Genomic DNA, 17,085 nt, shown 5'->3' with positions numbered 1-17,085 from the left:
TACGCTATCCACCATCGATCATGATTCATATTAAAGACTACGGATGCTCATCTTTGTCATCACAACTATATGCTACACTATTTAGCACGCATTCACCGTTACGACACATTTTTGCTTAACAATTTTCTTTCTTTATTTATGTATGTGTCAGATTCAGAACCGTTTATTGCCATGGTATGTTGAACATACAAGGAATTTGACATGAAGGGAGGTGCATAACAAACAACAATCAACACAGTGCAAAGTAGAAACTTTGTAAAATGTATGTATTTATGTATTTTAAATATTGCGCAATCACTTGATTTAAAGTTTATTTTAATACTTTCACCTGTCCTACCTTACATGCTTCGGCATGATTCATCTGCAAATGTATTTTATACTGTTTTAATTGTGTGCTTTTATTTAGTTGTTTTTATTTGTTATTTTGCATTGGTAATGATCTGCTATCTATGGAAAGCACGTTGTGCTCCCAGCTTGAAAAGTGCCACCCAAATTAATATTTTGTTATCATTTTGTAGATTAAATATGGCTGTTACATTCGTTTGGTGATCAAGAGGCATTCATTTCTGAACTACCTGCAGCAGGTGTAGACAACTGAAATGATTAGGCATGGTATTTAAGGTGGTTGTTACGGCCTATATAGTGTGCCTAGGGGTACACAGGAAGTAACATAAAAGGTGATAGAAAACCTTGGCAAAAGTTTAACAAAGACCAAGAGGATAAGGCAGCGGCAATTATACACATTTACTAACATTATGGATGAACAGAAACAAATCAGCTGAATAAGGAAGCGTAGCCGTCAGGGTCTCTAAGGCCAACATAATAAACAAAACCCCCATGCTAACTGGAAAAGAAGATATCAGCTGAACTACGAACAAACAAAACACAATACTGAACTCCCTAACTAGTCACAAAAACAGGAGAAAACTTTACCAAAATAAAAGGCAGAGAACCCCTACAAAGCTTCCATTAAGTTTGAACCCCAGGTATGGCAGCACAACTGCTCTTGGCAACAGCAACACCGGCCCACAGTGAACAAACGAGGGCTGGGAACACTGGATTCGGGGGTTGATATGCAGCTCCACTGACGAGATGAGGACTCTCAGGTGTGGGTGCTTCAGTGATCCTCAAGGGGCGTGGCAGACCTGCAAAGACAAACAGAGCTCTCTTCTAGAAAAGAGGCATCGTTAAGTCAGGGGGTGTAACAGTGGTGTAACATGGCAAATGTTTGTGGGTTTGTGAGGAGTGAATTTAGATCAGAGACATAGTATAGTTGGATAGTAGTATAGTTGGATAGTAGGATAGTAGGATAGTAGTATAGTTGGATACTGGAATTCAAAGTCCACAACCGGTTTCCTGAGGGGTCAAGCAACAACCAAAAGTATGTGATCAAAAGGAGAGCCAGCACCTTCAGGATAAAGGGTAAGGATGCATGCCACATGGACTTTACAACACAATGACCATCTGATATGGTGAAACTCCCAATGACTCTTATACTATGACATTTAAACACCAGATGGAGAGCTGTACTATATCTGCAGGTGGAAAAAAAACCGACCTGGGCACATGGCAAAAGTTGTTTCAACTGCAGAGGAAGCCAACCGTGTGTTTGAGGAGTTTCACTGCAGCGATATTGGCGGTCACTGTGGAGTAGAAAAAACCCACAGTGCCATTATATTGCGATATTATTGGCCTGGCATGGAGGAGGACATTTGCAAGTGGGTAAGTTGGTCTCTTCAAAATAATTATGTGGAAAACACATTGAGGTTCAAAAGTACAGCACAGTTGAGTGTAATGTGTATATTTAAAAAAGAAGCTGATTTTGTATCAAATTGTCAATATAACATATTCAGCATACGTTTGAAATGATGTTGGTCTGTTTAGATTGCTCAGTGTCCACAGTGCCAGGCCAAGAGGGCCAATATCAAAGAAAAGCAGGAGTACACTCCAATAGAGGTAAAGGAAACTTCTATTTTTATCTTTCAAACACCAGAACGATCTTTTAATGCTAGTATTTTCTTTCTTCTCGCAGGTAACGGAGCCTCTTGAGCTGGTTGGTATGGACCTAGTGGGAAAACTGACCGTAACAGATGGTGGCAATCAGTACATATGTGTCATGGTTGATTATTTCACCAAATGGGCAGAGGCCTACCCACTTAAGAGCAAGACAGCAGATGAGGTGACCAGTTGTATTCTTGATTTCTTTTACAAATTTGGTGCACTTAAAAGACTGCTAACAGACCAGGGCTCAGAGTTCCGCAATAAGGTATATACATTAACCAAATGTTAATTTTAAGGTCAACTATAACCTGTGTGAGAAGCTGGGCATCGAGAGAAGCCTGTACTCGCCCTATCATCCACAGACCAATGGCCTTGTTGAAAAATTAAATGGCACAATACAGAGGTATATTTTCATTTCAATAGTTCAATGAATTTGAGCTATTCATAGAATAACTAACTGATTGCCTGATTTTGTTGTGAACAGTTAATCAGTAGTGATATACTTAATGAAAATAGGTTGCTTTATCACACCAAATGCCTGTATTTGATTTCTGCATTTTTAGGTCCCTGAACAAACTGGTTGTCGATAATCCAACAAGATGGGACAGAGTCCTCCAGTCAACAATGTTTGCCCTCCGCACCAAAAAACAGTTGACAACCAAGTACAGTCCCTATTTTCTGATGTTTGGGAGGGAGGCGCGGTACCCTTCAGAGGTGCCAAAGGCGTATGACGTAAGATTCTCTAATGTTGTCATCCTTTTTTAAAACATTGACTTTGGATCATCTATTTGCTCAACATTGTAACTGTGATTTGTGGCAGGTAACAGAGGATAAAGTCTGCAGCCTGGTGGCACGAGAGGACCAAAGCCAAGGACTAAAAAAACAAAAAGATATTTTTAGTGAGGTCCAAGAAAATATAAAAAAAGGCCAGGAAAGGGTCCGTAAAAAGAGAGAAATGGGCCAGGAAAAAGTGGGGGATCTGGTTCTGTTAAAAAACATTTGACAGGAGCAAAGAAAAGGGGGAAAAATGGAGGCAGACATGTTGGGTCCGTACAAAATTGCCCAGCTGGAAGGGAAAAGTGCCGTTCTTTCCACAGAAAAGGGCAAAAAAGCAACCAAAACCAACATAGACCACATGACACACTATTTCCAGCCAGAGGAGAGGATCCCAGCCAAACTGAAACAAGTGTTGGATCTTTCTCCTCTGGCTGGTCCACAACAGACACGGGCACTCATACACAACACACAAACATCCACACCACCACCACAAACATCCACAACACCACCACCACAAACATCCACAACACCACCACCATCACCACAAACATCCACACCACCACCGACTGGTTGTGAACATCCATCCAAGGGCCAAGAAACCACCAATGTTGAAACTTGTAAGTAAACTGATACAAAATCCAATCACAAATTATGAATTTCTCAAATAACTGTCATTGTTATGTTTACAGTAATCCAAGACGTATGGACAGGAAGGAGAGGGGAGACGCTGTGGTCAAGGATTGGGCCGTATAAGACTTTTTCTGAAAATCTGATGGTCTTGGCCCCGGGAAAACAGTTTGAGGGAGAGGTACTTAAAAAGAAAAAAAGATATTGGACTGATATTTTACTTTGACATTGATGACAACTTACTGTTTTACTCATAGATCGTGAATGCATACATAACTCTGGTGGGAAGGAAAGCGAATGCTACCATTTTGGACACCTATATGATGACGGCACTCTGGCAGGGAACTCACAAAGGTGGACACTGGACACTCATTGTAAGTAATCTTCAATGTTCAGATCTAGACTCAGTCATGTGATGTATGACTGCTTGGCTATAATTGGTATTTCCATCTCTATAGATCATGTATCTTAAGGAAATGCGGTCGTTATACCTCAACCCATTTGAAGCCACTGACGAGCAGATTAATAAATGCAAAGATGTCACAAGGTACGTGAAATATCAGCTTTAATGTGTGAAAAAAAATCATGCATTTAGGCTAATCTTTAAGGAGCAACACCTATCTAATTAAATAATAATCCTTGTTACTACTGCTTGGACGAGAGTGTCCTTGTGAAGTACCTTTTTTGTTGTTATCAAACATCATTCATCTGATCCTGAATTGTTATGTTTGTAAAAATGGCTAACTGTAATCAATCTGTGATGTGTTTGTAGAGCACTAGTCCGTAAGAAGTGTCCAGCAGTTGGGAGATGGACATGCTCCACAATTGATCATCCCATTCAAGTGGATGCCACTTCATGTGGCGTGTTTGTGTGCAAGGTAACAATGTGATTATCTCTGTGGCCATCTGTCATTATAAAAAAAATTATATGACTAAATTTATCTGGACTTTTTTAGCTTGCAGAGCAGATATTGTTGAACAAAACAATTCAGTACCCTGTGGACGTGAGGGTGTGGCGAAGTTGAGGCTGGAAATGGCAGTGACTCTGCTGAATAGGTATACAGGACTGTAACAGGTATACATAAATGTAGTTTCTGTGTCGGCATTAACCAACATTAATAACTATATTATTTTTACAGATAACCTATCCCAACTGTGTCGGGCTTGTGGGGAGCTCAGCTCAGGGGCTGAGATTGACGAGTGGGTAAGAAGATTCATTTATATCCTGACCAACAACATTTGGCTGGAAGACTGGGGTGCACCTTACCTCAACATCACCGGGTGAACACTCACAATCCCACAGCGACTGAAAATGTCTAGTTTAAGTCACCTAACTTGCATGTCTTTGCACTTTCGGAGGACACTGGAGCAGCTGAAGGAACACAGCTAAGATTTACACACAGTATCTGAGATTCATACAATGCGTGCACAGGATTATAAGGACTGACTGTTTAATGAAGTTAAAATAGCTTAATTTTACACCCTAATCTGGATGAGTGATGTCAACCAGACAAAATGTAAGAAAATACTCATGGCAATATTTTTCACTTTCAGATTGAGTGCACCACCTGCACGCTGTGGTTTCACCAGGGATGCGTAGGCCATCCCTCCACGGATCAGGACTACTCATGTCGGGCATGTGCCTGAAATTGTGTCGTGGAAGTTCAACCTGAGATTGAGCGCAGTTCAAAGAGACCCTGTAAAATTGTTATTGTACACATACTTGGCCAATAAAAGAGATTGTCAATCCTTACTTATCATTATTGTCTTTCCGTCTGTAAAAAAAAAAAGTCTAGGTACTATACAAAACAGATCTTTCATATCAACAATTTGTATTTTTTCACACTAGTTATATATGGAATGTTTTTACTGCACAAATTAGTGTTATTGAATTACTTTATTTGTATTTCTCTACATGTGTTGTATATTCTAGCATGCATACACACAGACATTTTACCTACTCCTGTATTTGTCATGCGTATTTACAAGAGCTGTTACGTTCAACTATTTCCCCACGGGGATCAGAAAACAATTGATGATGCTTAAATTAGCTCACATTTGAGATGCCTCCCATGTTTTATCACTGTCCTGGTATTAACAAAGGTCGTGGTACAAAGCGCGTAAAATCACGGTTCGACTGCAATTAGGTATTTGCTTTCGGTGGTTGTAAATGATGCAAGAAGAAACTGCAGCCAGTGTTTGACTGTATTGTAGATATAAAGGTTACTGTATTATATACCTATTCGCTCAAGTTTAGGTTTTATTATTGTGAAGCATTTACTAATGTGAATGTTACACGACTTCAACACATCCTCTTCGCTCTGTGGCTCAGTGGTAGTTCAGATAACACTTAAACAGCATGAGTCGGTCATAATCAGCGGTTCGACTCCTGTGGGTCCATATTTCTACTATTTTTACGTCAGCAGACAAATATTATTTTCGTAATGAAGATGGATAATTGGTCGTGGTAATGCTGTCGAAATCCTAAATTAATACTCCAACAAGCGCATCGTAATGTTTCAACAGACACCCTACCTAACCCCTGCGTGTAGTTATTCGATTTCGGCCCCTCTAGTAACAAAACGAGAGTTACCAATCATGTCTAATCTGGATGAATGTGTGCTGCACAGTGTAGAATATCGTTAACATAAAATGCATGTCCGTAGTCTTTAATATGAATCATGATCGATGGTGGATAGCGTACAGAAATGGAATCACAAGTTAATCTGGGTGGATCACAGTTTCCCACAGTTGACAGTCATCTGTACGCTGTGTTTGAGCTCATATGTTTAACGCAGTCTGAATGGATCCACAGGTATATCGGTCTCAAATCGGCTTGACATGAGATTAATAACGATATATGATACAAATATAAGACGGACAACAGAGCGTTTCTTAAAGGATTTATTGACGTAAGTATTTTGAACAGGCATCGACACCTACCACCAACTTTGTCATTCACTCTGGTCCTCGTTATGTGTCCTCGGAGGGTACTTCTCAAGTCTCTTCCCGGTTTCCCTCACTTGGGTCCTTTCCTTGCGTCTTAGTCCCTCCCACCAGGGATGCATGGAGGAAACCATGCGAGGAGAGAGGAACGAGGAAATATGTTTTAAGAGACATAAAACGTCCTTTCCTCAGTTGCATCACGTGAAGCGACGTCTGTTTCTGATGACGGAGGATCAGCTGGATCAGCTGTCAGTCGGCTTTAACAGCTGGATAAACTTTTGAGAAGTTTGTCTGTTCACATGATCACTGTACTTAATAATAGTAACTAATAATACGAATAACTAATAAAGACACAGTAATCACCACTGTAGAGGTGTTTCTCTCTGTAGTCTGTTACCAAACTGTGTTCTGTGTTCTGTTTGTAAGCGCAGGATCGATTTCTATCGGCGGAATGCGATCGTCTTATTTATGAATTATTTGCGTCTGTACGTTTTGAAATTGTGACTGTGGCGTCATTATTAAATCACCCAGAATATGTTTATTGTTTCTCTTAAATGATAAAACTCATCAAACACTCAGGAATGATGTAATAAGTGTTTCGTCTCTCCAGCTGTATGTATTGTATTCATAATAAAAGTTATTGAGGGAAATATCAGATCATGAAAACACAAATCTTTCTAATGAATGAAGAATGTTGTTTGTGGTCGTTTTGTTGTTCAGACTACAATGAACATTTATTTAAACCAGATGGTGAATTAGAAACCTAATCAAATATAAACTAGAGTTTAATCTGTGATCCGTCTTCACTCTGGTGTTAAACTCAGTCAGTCAGTCCGATCAACTGCAGCGTCCAATCACATTACTGATGAACAATAAGGGGGCGTGTCGGCCGTTAAAAGACTTCCTGGAAGTCTGTTCTCGTGGTTCCTCTCATGGCTCCTCCGAGGTCCCTCCTCCATCCTCGATCCTCGCTCCTCCAAGCTACATTAGAGCTTTGGGACTGCCGTCAATATGGCGGCGCAGAAACAACTTCCGGTTCAAGCGAGGATCGAGGAGCGAGGAAACGACAATTAAGAGACTTGAGAAGTACCCGGAATCTCAACCACAGCCTCGCGAACGAGTAGTACATTTTCCAGCAAAGTGTTCCGTTTATATTCTATCAAAAGAAACCGTAGAAACTACGTGAAAGACAGAGGCGAAACAATCTAAATATTTATTTCCTGTTTATTCTACGTGGGTCCTGAAATGCCACTCCTACCACACATCTGCCTCAGGCACTCCCACATAAACAAGTTAATTCAAACCAGTTAATCTCGCACACCGGTTCAGTTCACGCGGTCACTCGTTAACGTTAAACCCGAACACCGGCGGATCTGGTTGCAGGTTGTTTGTTTTACCTCAAAGTAGAATGAAAGGCCCAGATACTGATGAGATGATGAGGTCAAAGAGCTTCAGGAAGGGGACGCTGGTTGTGTAGCGCAGCTTGACGCAGGGCTGAGATGTGAGTGGAGCTGGGCCTGGATAAAGGTGGAGGTCTAAACAGACTTGAGTACAGCTTCTCGCTGTCACAGTATTTTAAATACATTGATAAGGCAGGGTATGCTAAATGCAGCCTCTGCTCCAAGGAGATGAACTACAGCAACAAGGGCTCACATGCCCTCTCATCACACTGTTCACACCGTTCACTGTAATGACCACAGCCAGTGTACCAACAGTCCCAACAGTCCCACGTACAGTTAAATCACAGCTATTATTTTACTCTTGACCTTAGCCAGAGTAGATTATCATTTTCATTTAAATAATTGAACTGGATTGAATGCATATTAATTGCAAATTAATATGGAATTAGGCCACAATTCTAACAGTTTTACAGTAACAGTAGAAGTTAATATTAAGCCATACAGTAACAGGGTTCAATGAAAACTAATCACTTTATTTGTACAGGCGATGGTTCTCGCTACTCTTGCTGTTTTTGTTTTTATATGACTAAAACATTTAAAGGTCAATAATAATAGAGCTGAAATACTGATTAATAAATTAGTTTTTTGCGGCTTATCACTTAATTTTCTTCTCAGAGTACAGCAGAATGCTACATTTTAAAGCTCATATTTAAAATAAAATGCTCCTGATATGTGTGAGCATATGGCTCACACATACCTGCACTCATTTTGTTTTGCACAAGTTGCACGTTATTGTTGTTTTGAAAATATATGCAGTGCAAAACTCAGTAAAACTCTTTATTGCCAAATATTTGAACTTGTTTTGTTTAGTTCTTCACAGGTTGCACTTTATTGTTATTATCTTGAAAATATATTCAGTGCAAAACAGGTGAATTGCAGCCACAATAAGATATTTTTTTACCAAATATTAGTTATTTCTTTGTACAGATTGAACTTTATTTGCATTGTTCTAACAAAGGGATTGCACAATGTATTTGTCTGATGGAGCAATCTGGTTTACTTGAAAGTGATTGCAATTTTCTTTATTCTATTATTTGAAAAAGCACAAATAGAGGAGTCAAAATGTTATTTCAATAAAAGTTCAACATGGACCATTTTGTTACAATTTTGTTGAGGCGGTGGGGCATGAACATTTTTCTTCCTCCAAAGTGGGGCGTGACAGAAAAAGTTTGAGAACCACTAAAATGTATCAGAATGGGTGGCACAAGACCCCAAATCAATATGGTTAGACTTTGAATTGCAAGGATGTAACACGTTCTCATTGTCAAGCATACCATTCTTAAATAATGTTAAACAAGCATCAAGCATTAGGGACAACTTTATTATAAGTAACATCCTAAGCACATGGATAAAGGTAAAGATGGCATTCTCCGTCAATAGAAGATACTCTTTTTATGCACCGATTGTTAATAACCCCGATTTTACTGCTTCTTGCATGGATCCTGGTTTCAAAGAATGGAACACATATGGAATTAAGGTGAAAAATGATCTCTATAAAGGTGGCACTATGAAATCGTTCAATCAACTTCAGGAAGAGTACGGGCTACCCAAGACTCACTTCTTCCGATTTTTACAAATATGCAGTTTCTTAAACTCTATAGCCCACTATAAGGAAGGTCATGGACCAGAGCAGATAGAGACAATCATTCACCAGGTCTGTCAGCTGAAGAGGAAACAAATAAGCTACATTTACCATAAACTGTTCTCTTTAAGCAATATAAGTACTCACAGCTGCAGGCAATCATGGGAACGAGACCTTAAAACTGCAATCACTGATCACCAATGGAAAGCAATCATGTTAAATAGCAAAATAATATGTAGTAATTACAAATCCCAAGAAACTCAAGTTTAAGATCATACATAAATTACAAACTACCCCATATTGCAGGAGCAAATATGACAATGACTGCTCCGGAGTATGTGTAAGGTGCAAGCAGCATGTAGGCACCTACGTGCACTTAATGTGGTTCTGCCCGGTAATTCATAAATTTTGGGTTGAAATTGGCAACCAAATATCCCCTCAGAGAACCCTCAGTCTTCTATAGTACTGTGCACGGTTATCAATCTTACAGCACTGGCTAGATGATGCAAAACCATCTGTTTCAAGTTGGCTCTATAATGTTCTACAATTAATCCCACTGGAAAGGCTCACGTTCTCCAAGGAGACAGATGAGTTCTTCTCTGTTTGGAACCCTGTTATGAATTTTATTGGTGAGGAATATGCCAAAATCATACCAAGAGGTTTTGCAACCGTGGGATCCAAGTGACTCAGTGAAGGAAGAAAGTCCACAATATTTTGTTTGTCACTGTGTGCGACTGTCTGCATGGTTGGCCGCCATGTTGTATGTAATTCATGTGGAGGACAATATTCGGCATATAAAATGTGTGGGCCGAAAAGTGGATGTGTGTAGGAGGGAGGTTTTTGTAACTTTGGGTTCCGGGGTACGCCCAGGGAGCTAGGTTCACAATGTTCATTGGTATTTAGTAGACGAATGATGATCCATGTTTTTTGTTTTTGTTTGTATTTTTTGTGTCCGGGATTGGTTGTTTGTGTGGTTGGCAGGAATGTTGCGTGCTGTTCTGTTTGTGAGTGGCATGTTGCACGTAACCTGTGTGTAAACTGAAAATAAATAAAAAGATTGAAAGAAACAAACAGTCGAACAATAAAAGCACAGAGAGAATAAAAATAAAAGCTCATTCATTTCCACTTTGTATACCACCACCTCCTGGATATTTTATTTCTTCTCATTTCAATCACTGGCAAAATACCAACTGTTGCATGACTGTATAATTTCACATTTAATCAAAAGACAAATGACTAGAGAAAATTATTGTAACGATTATGAAAATATTGATTAAACACACAAATAACACATTTTTAACAATAAGACTAAAATGTAAACATTTAAAATTAAATAAAAATGATAGATATATAAATCGATATACTGTATATAGATATCCGGACACAAATAACATTGAAAAACATAATCAATCTGCACCATGTCCCAGCCCACACAAATCGTGGGAAACCATGTCTTGCAGTTGTCACACTGGCCTCATGACACCAACCCCTCCAAACTCTCCTGAGAGTCAGGTGCCCTGGAATGGCCACACCGCCGAACTGTCAGCTCCATCTCTTCAGTGGTGTAACCTACTCACAGAAAGAAAAATATATATTTTTATTTAAATGCACAGTGTGTAAGGTTCAGTGGCATCGAGGTGGTCTGTTGCAGATTGCAACCAACTAAATACTTGGCTCATTTCTCTCTTTCCAAGCGTGGTGGCCTTCGGGCAGGGAGAGGTATCTTTAGGATTTCTGTACAACAAGGAGCTACTCTTAGCAATACTCTGCTTTTCCACATGACTAAATAATTGTTTAACAATTTTAATAAATAAATTCAGAACAAGATTAGAATTTATATTTAAAATATATCTAAAAATTGTTTATAGTGTCACAGGGTGTGGTGGAGGACTCAAATGCAGACAAGACTAGAAGTTGAGTGAAGCAGGTATTTAATGGATAAAGAAACCAGAACAGCAACTTACAGGAACACAAGAGGGAATCCACAGAAGACACGAGGGGGAAAATCCAGCAGAATGAGGCAGACCGGGAACAGGACGAGCCAAACGGGCAGGTAGACATGACAATAATCTGGCAGTGAGTGCGCGTGTGACTGGGGTTTAAATATTGGATGCAGCAGAGTAAGCAGGTGAGTAATAGCTGATGAGGTGAGTGTGACTGGCAGGTGCACTGAATAAACTGATTAGGTGAGTGACAGATGGACAAAACAGGATAATTGTGGCAGAGCTGTGACATATAGAGCAGCAACAGTTATGTTTACGACAACAAAGTCACTAAAGTCATTAATATCTCACTGGAAACAAATGTAAAATGTTATTAAACAAATAACACTTCCGAGTGAAGTTTATAATGAATGAAGAACAGTCATTCCTCCTGTCCTCTGTCCTCATGGCTGCTCAGCCAGCAGAGAAATTTACAAAAAAATTCATGCTGTGCTTGTGAAAACATAGCAGCGGTGGCCGATTGAATTAAGTTTCGAGTTTGACTACATGTCCATTTTTCTTGCACAGATGTATTGATAAAGTATCGGCTTTTTATTCGCTAATGTTTTATTGCACGAACAGTAACAAGCCAATGCGGACTGCAACTTGAAATTAAATAACATCAGAGCATTAAAATGTACTAATAAAAGCACCAGTAACAGCGGGGCTTATCAATATTCCGGTAATTTAGCACTGGGGCCCGTTTAATACCCGGTTTCGGAAAGTATCACTCCCTGTAGATAACGGAAAATGCGAAATCTCGGCAGAGCCAGTGTTCTAGGCTGCTGTAGAAACATGGCGGTGCAAGATGGCGAACTTCGTGGGAGACAACCCGCTCCACAGGTAGATATAAATGGCTTTTTCTAAGCAAACGAAAACACAACAATTCTTAGTTTCGGGTCACTATACATTTGATTAAAACATAGTTATGAATATTATATTCCAATGCTGCCAATTAATCCCCCTAAATGTTACACACTGTTCCTTTAAAGAAAATTGTCTGATTGTCATGGGTTGGCGTGCAAAGACATTAACATTGTTAATGTATACATTAAGTACACTAGCGGGGATGTCATGGATCCAGAAGACGAGGAGCTACATGATAAGGGTCTGGTCTGGAGGTTGGGAGGCTGTATAAATAACAGACAAATCTTAAACGTCTTTTGTTTACTCTTAATGTCACCAACGTGTTAAAATGTTGCTTGTTTTTACAGATTATACAAAGCATTTACAGTAGGAGGGAGAGGAAGGAGTTTGGGACCTTCAGAGGCCACATCCCACTGCCGGTTTTGAAGGCTCTAAAATAATCACATCTTATTATTATAACACTAATAAAACATACTCATAACAATGTCTGGGCATCACAATAGTAAATATATTTTGTTATTTATTTGAATCAAAAAGTATAAAAGATAGGCTTTATCATTACCTCGCTGACCAGGAGTTGGGTGAAGTTGGTGATGTCCCTCAATAGGCAGGATCATTGGTGATAGTATGCCGCTGATGGCGGGCAGACAGGGACTGTGGGAGGCACAAGAACCAGCTAACTGATGTCATCACTGACAAGTTAGCAGCTTTAAGTTCCTGGGAATCAGCATCACAAACAACCTGACATGATCGTCACACATCTCCATCCTGGCGAAGAAAGCTCATAAAATGGCTGTATTTCTTAAGGAAACTTAAGGAGGCAAAATTCCCGTGCCAAGTTCTTAATAACTTTTACAGCAGAGCAATAGAAAGCATCCTGACTGCAGCCATTACAAACTGGTATGGGATGTGTACGGCACATCCCATATTTTTTTTTATGTTTCCTTTCCTATGTAGCAAATTGGGACTATAATCTAAATTGCATTGTGCAACCTTGTACAGCAGGGGTCTCAAACTCATTGTTAAACTGCTGATGTGGCTCTGGGCCACATCAGCATCACGGTCGCCCTCAAAGGGCCGGTTGTAAGTGTAAGACTGTGTAAATGTATCTACTCCCTAACATATTGGTAAATAACTGTCTCTGCATTTGATTATTGTTTATTTAAGTGTAAAAATATTGTACATGCAGTTATATAAATGTAAAAATATATTTAAGCACATTTCTGTTATAACTTAAATCCTTTTAATTTAGGGTTAAGAAACCCACATTACTCTCTCAAAGATCAAACTATTAAAGAAAATAGCAAAGACAAATATCAAACACAAGTTATTACAATAACTTTGTTCAATGTTTAAAATCCTTTCAAGGGTGCGTTTGCACAATCCCACGTTAAGTATTTCATGTGTTGTAAAGCCACGTTTAAAGTAGTCTTCAATGTACTCACAATACATTTCCATGTCACATGTAAGGTAACCAGCCAAAGAGCTGCTTCCGTGACTGTGTGTTTAAGTATCTCATCATTTTGAATTTCTATCTCAGAATTATGACTTTCTATCATATTTATGACTTTCTATCTCATAATTTCGACTATGGGGATAGTCTAACTTTAAATTTATTTTAATTTTATTGTTTTTAATTCTGCTGGCGGATTCGCGGGCCACATAAAATGACGTGGCGGGCCGGATTTGGCCAGCGGGCCGGGAGTTTGAGACCCCTGCTGTACAGTGACAAACAAAAACCTTGTAACCTTGTCAGAAGGGGCAGAGCAGGTTGAGGGGCCAGCGATGGAAAGGCCGGAGCTGGTGGCTGGGGCAGCCTCGAGACGCCCGGCAGGTAGGGGAAGTGGCTACCCGGCTGGTGTCTTCGGCCTCTTTTGGCCAGCGCTTGGGCATCGCACAGTCCTCTGCCTCCTCAGCCAGGAGGTGGGCCAGATCTACTCTTATCTGGCCTGATGTTACCACGGGATGGGTGGCTTATTATTGGGGGAGGAGGAGGTGACGGGGGGGTTCTGGGTATTCTGGGTTGGGGTAGGGTTCAGGGGATGGCTGCTTAACGCTGACACTCTATGACAGGGCCAACAGGGGATAGAGATGTCTGGAGAGGTGGGTAACATCAGGCGCAGCCCAGGAAGATGGTGATGGGTTTGGCGGAGGTGGTGAGGATGGTCCTACACCAAGGCCAGGACAGTGACCCTTGACCATCAATGGCCATTGGGTCCAGAGGGTAGAGACCACACCAACTGAACCCAGCCACCACCACTCTCCCATCCCTCTGGTAGGAGTCACTTAGGAAAATTATTATCATACCATCTGGGGGAAGAACTGCATTGCAACAGTGACTGTGAGTTCAGGATCAGTTTGGCATGCGGTGTGTCTGTCCTATGTTCAAACATCGGTTGTGGTGTACGATATTTGGGACAATAAATAACTTTAGTCTTCAGAAATAATATTATACAATAATGTTTGTTCTACATAAAATAACGGTGTCTATAAGTTAACAAGTTGGTTTGAGGTACCCAAACAGCCCTGTCAGACGTTTCAACTGTGTATCAATCACTTAAAGCTAACTATTTCAACCATTTAGGTGTGCAAATCACTGTTAGCTCCCTAAATCAATTGATCCATATTGTATATGCCCATTGTTTGCACTGAAACTGTGTTCATAAGCAATTTAGTCCGATCATCAATACAAGAGAAACATTTCAGATAGTTTTACTTACAGTTTGCGCTGACTCGTCAACAGGGCCCTTTATAGATCGACCCGTCTGTTAGCATATGCTTAGCTGAAAATCTGGCTACATACCGTGGTGCGTTGACGAAAGAGTCCTCTGAGAAGTGGCGTGAACTATGAGTTGGGCGCCTCCCTGTACTTCACAGGAGCGCTTTGCCTGGAATAGATGACCATATAAAGAAATCTGGCACGAACTGACCAAAGTAAAAAAACATTGTTGGAAACAATGTTCACAATGGTCAGAAGCCTGATGTTTTTGCTCACAGGAAATACTTTTACCTCATTATTTGACACTTTGGCACATTTAATATGAACATCAGACATTGTAACATTATAAATTAACTAATTATTAAATAAGAATACGCATAAAGGTCTTCTTTAAAGCGAGATTAATTAAAGTAATTTCACCACAGCCCAAACAGAAGAAGAAAAAGAATACGCAAGGAGTTTGTTATATCCACCAAATCAGATTCAAGTTTTCCACATCATGCATTTGTATTCCCGAACAAGGTCCTTCAGCTCTCAGCTCGGGGCTTTGCTGCCTTGCTCAACAGCTCTTCAACAGTCCGCCTGGCTGATGCTGCTGAGACATGTGAGATTGAACCTACAGCAGATCTTTTATCTGCTGCTCAGTTTGACCACACTCATCTCCCCTATCTCTGTCACGTGTTACTTAATGTCTTTGAGTGTGTAGTAGACGTGTTTCGGTAAAATCACATATCCCTCTCCGAGAGCTGCTGGCAGCTCGCGGCCGGTCCTTGGTGTCTCACATGCCGCCTTCAGTCTCTTTAGCTCTCTCTCCTGCCGCCGACACTTCTGCTGCGTCGTCTTCAGCTTCTTCCTCAGACTCCCCAACTGCTCCTCGAGCTGCTCCATGCGCTTCTTCTGCCTAGCAGAATCCTCCGCTGTGTAGTTGTGGTCGCAGGAGACTGCCACTGTGTCGCACCGGATTTCGGGCAGGCTTCTCGCTGGCTCCTCCTCCTCTACCACCGGGTCAGAGGTCAGAGGGAAGTGGATTTCTGAGGGGAAGGGATTCTCCAGGGACTCCGCCTGTCAGAAAATAAGCATACAGAAGTTCTGATGCTGCTTTCTTAACAAATCAAGAGGATAACATGAAGTTAAACGAATCTAATTGCCTGGCTGACTCTCATCGACAACTGATGGATATATTTGTTCTTCTTTCTTAAGAGTTCTATCTTTGATGACAGCATGCTCTTATTTTGAAACAGAACAGGAGTGGAAACTGACAACTGGAGCTTTCAAAGACTGGGAAAGGTGCTAAATTTGATAGTCAGATTATTAATATAGCAGAAAACAACTAATTGCCATGTAAAGCTATAGTGGAGTCTACCTGATATAAATACATACATATATACATATACACATATATACATATATACAGATATAGATGTATACATACATACACATATCGATATGTATACATACACATATCGATATGTATACATACATATCGATATGTATACATACATATCGATATGTATACATACATATCGATATGTATACATATATATGCATATGTATGTATGCATCCATGCATATGTATGTATGCATCCATGCATATATACATCCATTCATATATACTGTACATACAAGCATACATACATACACATATAAATACATACACACATGTACATGTATCAAAACACTAGTGCTGGGCACGCATTAATTAATTAATGCAGACAATTATTTTACCGTGCGTTAACGCAGTTTTTTTTTTATTATTAAGCGGACATTTTTAACACCATAATCGGCCGGCAGCGGGCGGTGAACTGCTGTTTATGTCGCGTCTCTTCCTGTTTCCTTCACCTACACTCCCCTGGGTCCTAAGCCCCTCCATGTACAGCTTCCTATGTACCAATGTACATTTATAAAAAATACCACACATATTACGGTAATCAGCGTTGCATATGTGTCTGACCACAATACCAAAAAGAGAAAAAAAGAAATGATTAATTTAAATTATTTTTGTGAGAGTTTTTAAAGTTGTTTTGTTTGGAATATGTATAATAAGCATAGTTATCGCTACTGAGAATTTATCAAACATCAAAAAGCAAAAAACATGACTCATATATATATATATACACACATATA

The 17,085-nt window shown here is 40.0% G+C and overlaps 1 protein-coding gene and 1 long non-coding RNA gene across 4 annotated transcripts in view; one reads left to right on the top strand and one right to left on the bottom strand.

The window, feature by feature from the left end:
• Positions 1–253: 253 nt before the first annotated feature.
• LOC116398946 (uncharacterized) lies at positions 254–5,158 on the top strand. Of its 2 annotated transcripts, XR_004213787.1 has the most exons (12): positions 254–1,722; positions 1,885–1,956; positions 2,033–2,179; positions 2,298–2,404; positions 2,565–2,733; positions 2,822–3,395; positions 3,468–3,586; positions 3,663–3,779; positions 3,864–3,952; positions 4,178–4,283; positions 4,362–4,461; positions 4,545–5,158. It is a non-coding gene; the product is annotated as an uncharacterized LOC116398946 (long non-coding RNA). The 2 variants fall into 2 exon arrangements; XR_004213786.1 differs by having other exon boundaries at positions 2,822–3,586.
• A 7,137-nt stretch (positions 5,159–12,295) lies between these two features.
• The window catches only part of thap1 (THAP domain containing, apoptosis associated protein 1), a 35,836-nt gene continuing 31,046 nt past the window's right edge, over positions 12,296–17,085 (bottom strand). The window contains exons 3-4 of one of the 2 annotated variants that reach the window (XR_004213791.1): positions 13,991–16,023; positions 12,296–12,896 (exon numbers count right to left, since the gene is read on the bottom strand). Coding sequence is in view for 1 of the 2 variants with exons in the window: in XM_031875766.1 (XP_031731626.1) it covers positions 15,643–16,023 (381 nt within the window). In the remaining variant the exon portion in view is untranslated. Of the gene's footprint in view, positions 12,897–13,948; positions 16,024–17,085 lie in introns of those variants that run through there. The other variant, XM_031875766.1, reaches the window with a different exon arrangement.

Source organism: Anarrhichthys ocellatus, unplaced genomic scaffold, assembly GCF_004355925.1.
Source record: "Anarrhichthys ocellatus isolate YVR2014 unplaced genomic scaffold, GSC_Weel_1.0 scaffold95, whole genome shotgun sequence".
In the NCBI taxonomy this organism is placed as follows: Eukaryota; Metazoa; Chordata; class Actinopteri; order Perciformes; family Anarhichadidae; genus Anarrhichthys; species Anarrhichthys ocellatus.
This window is presented reverse-complemented; position numbering and strand designations above follow the sequence as displayed.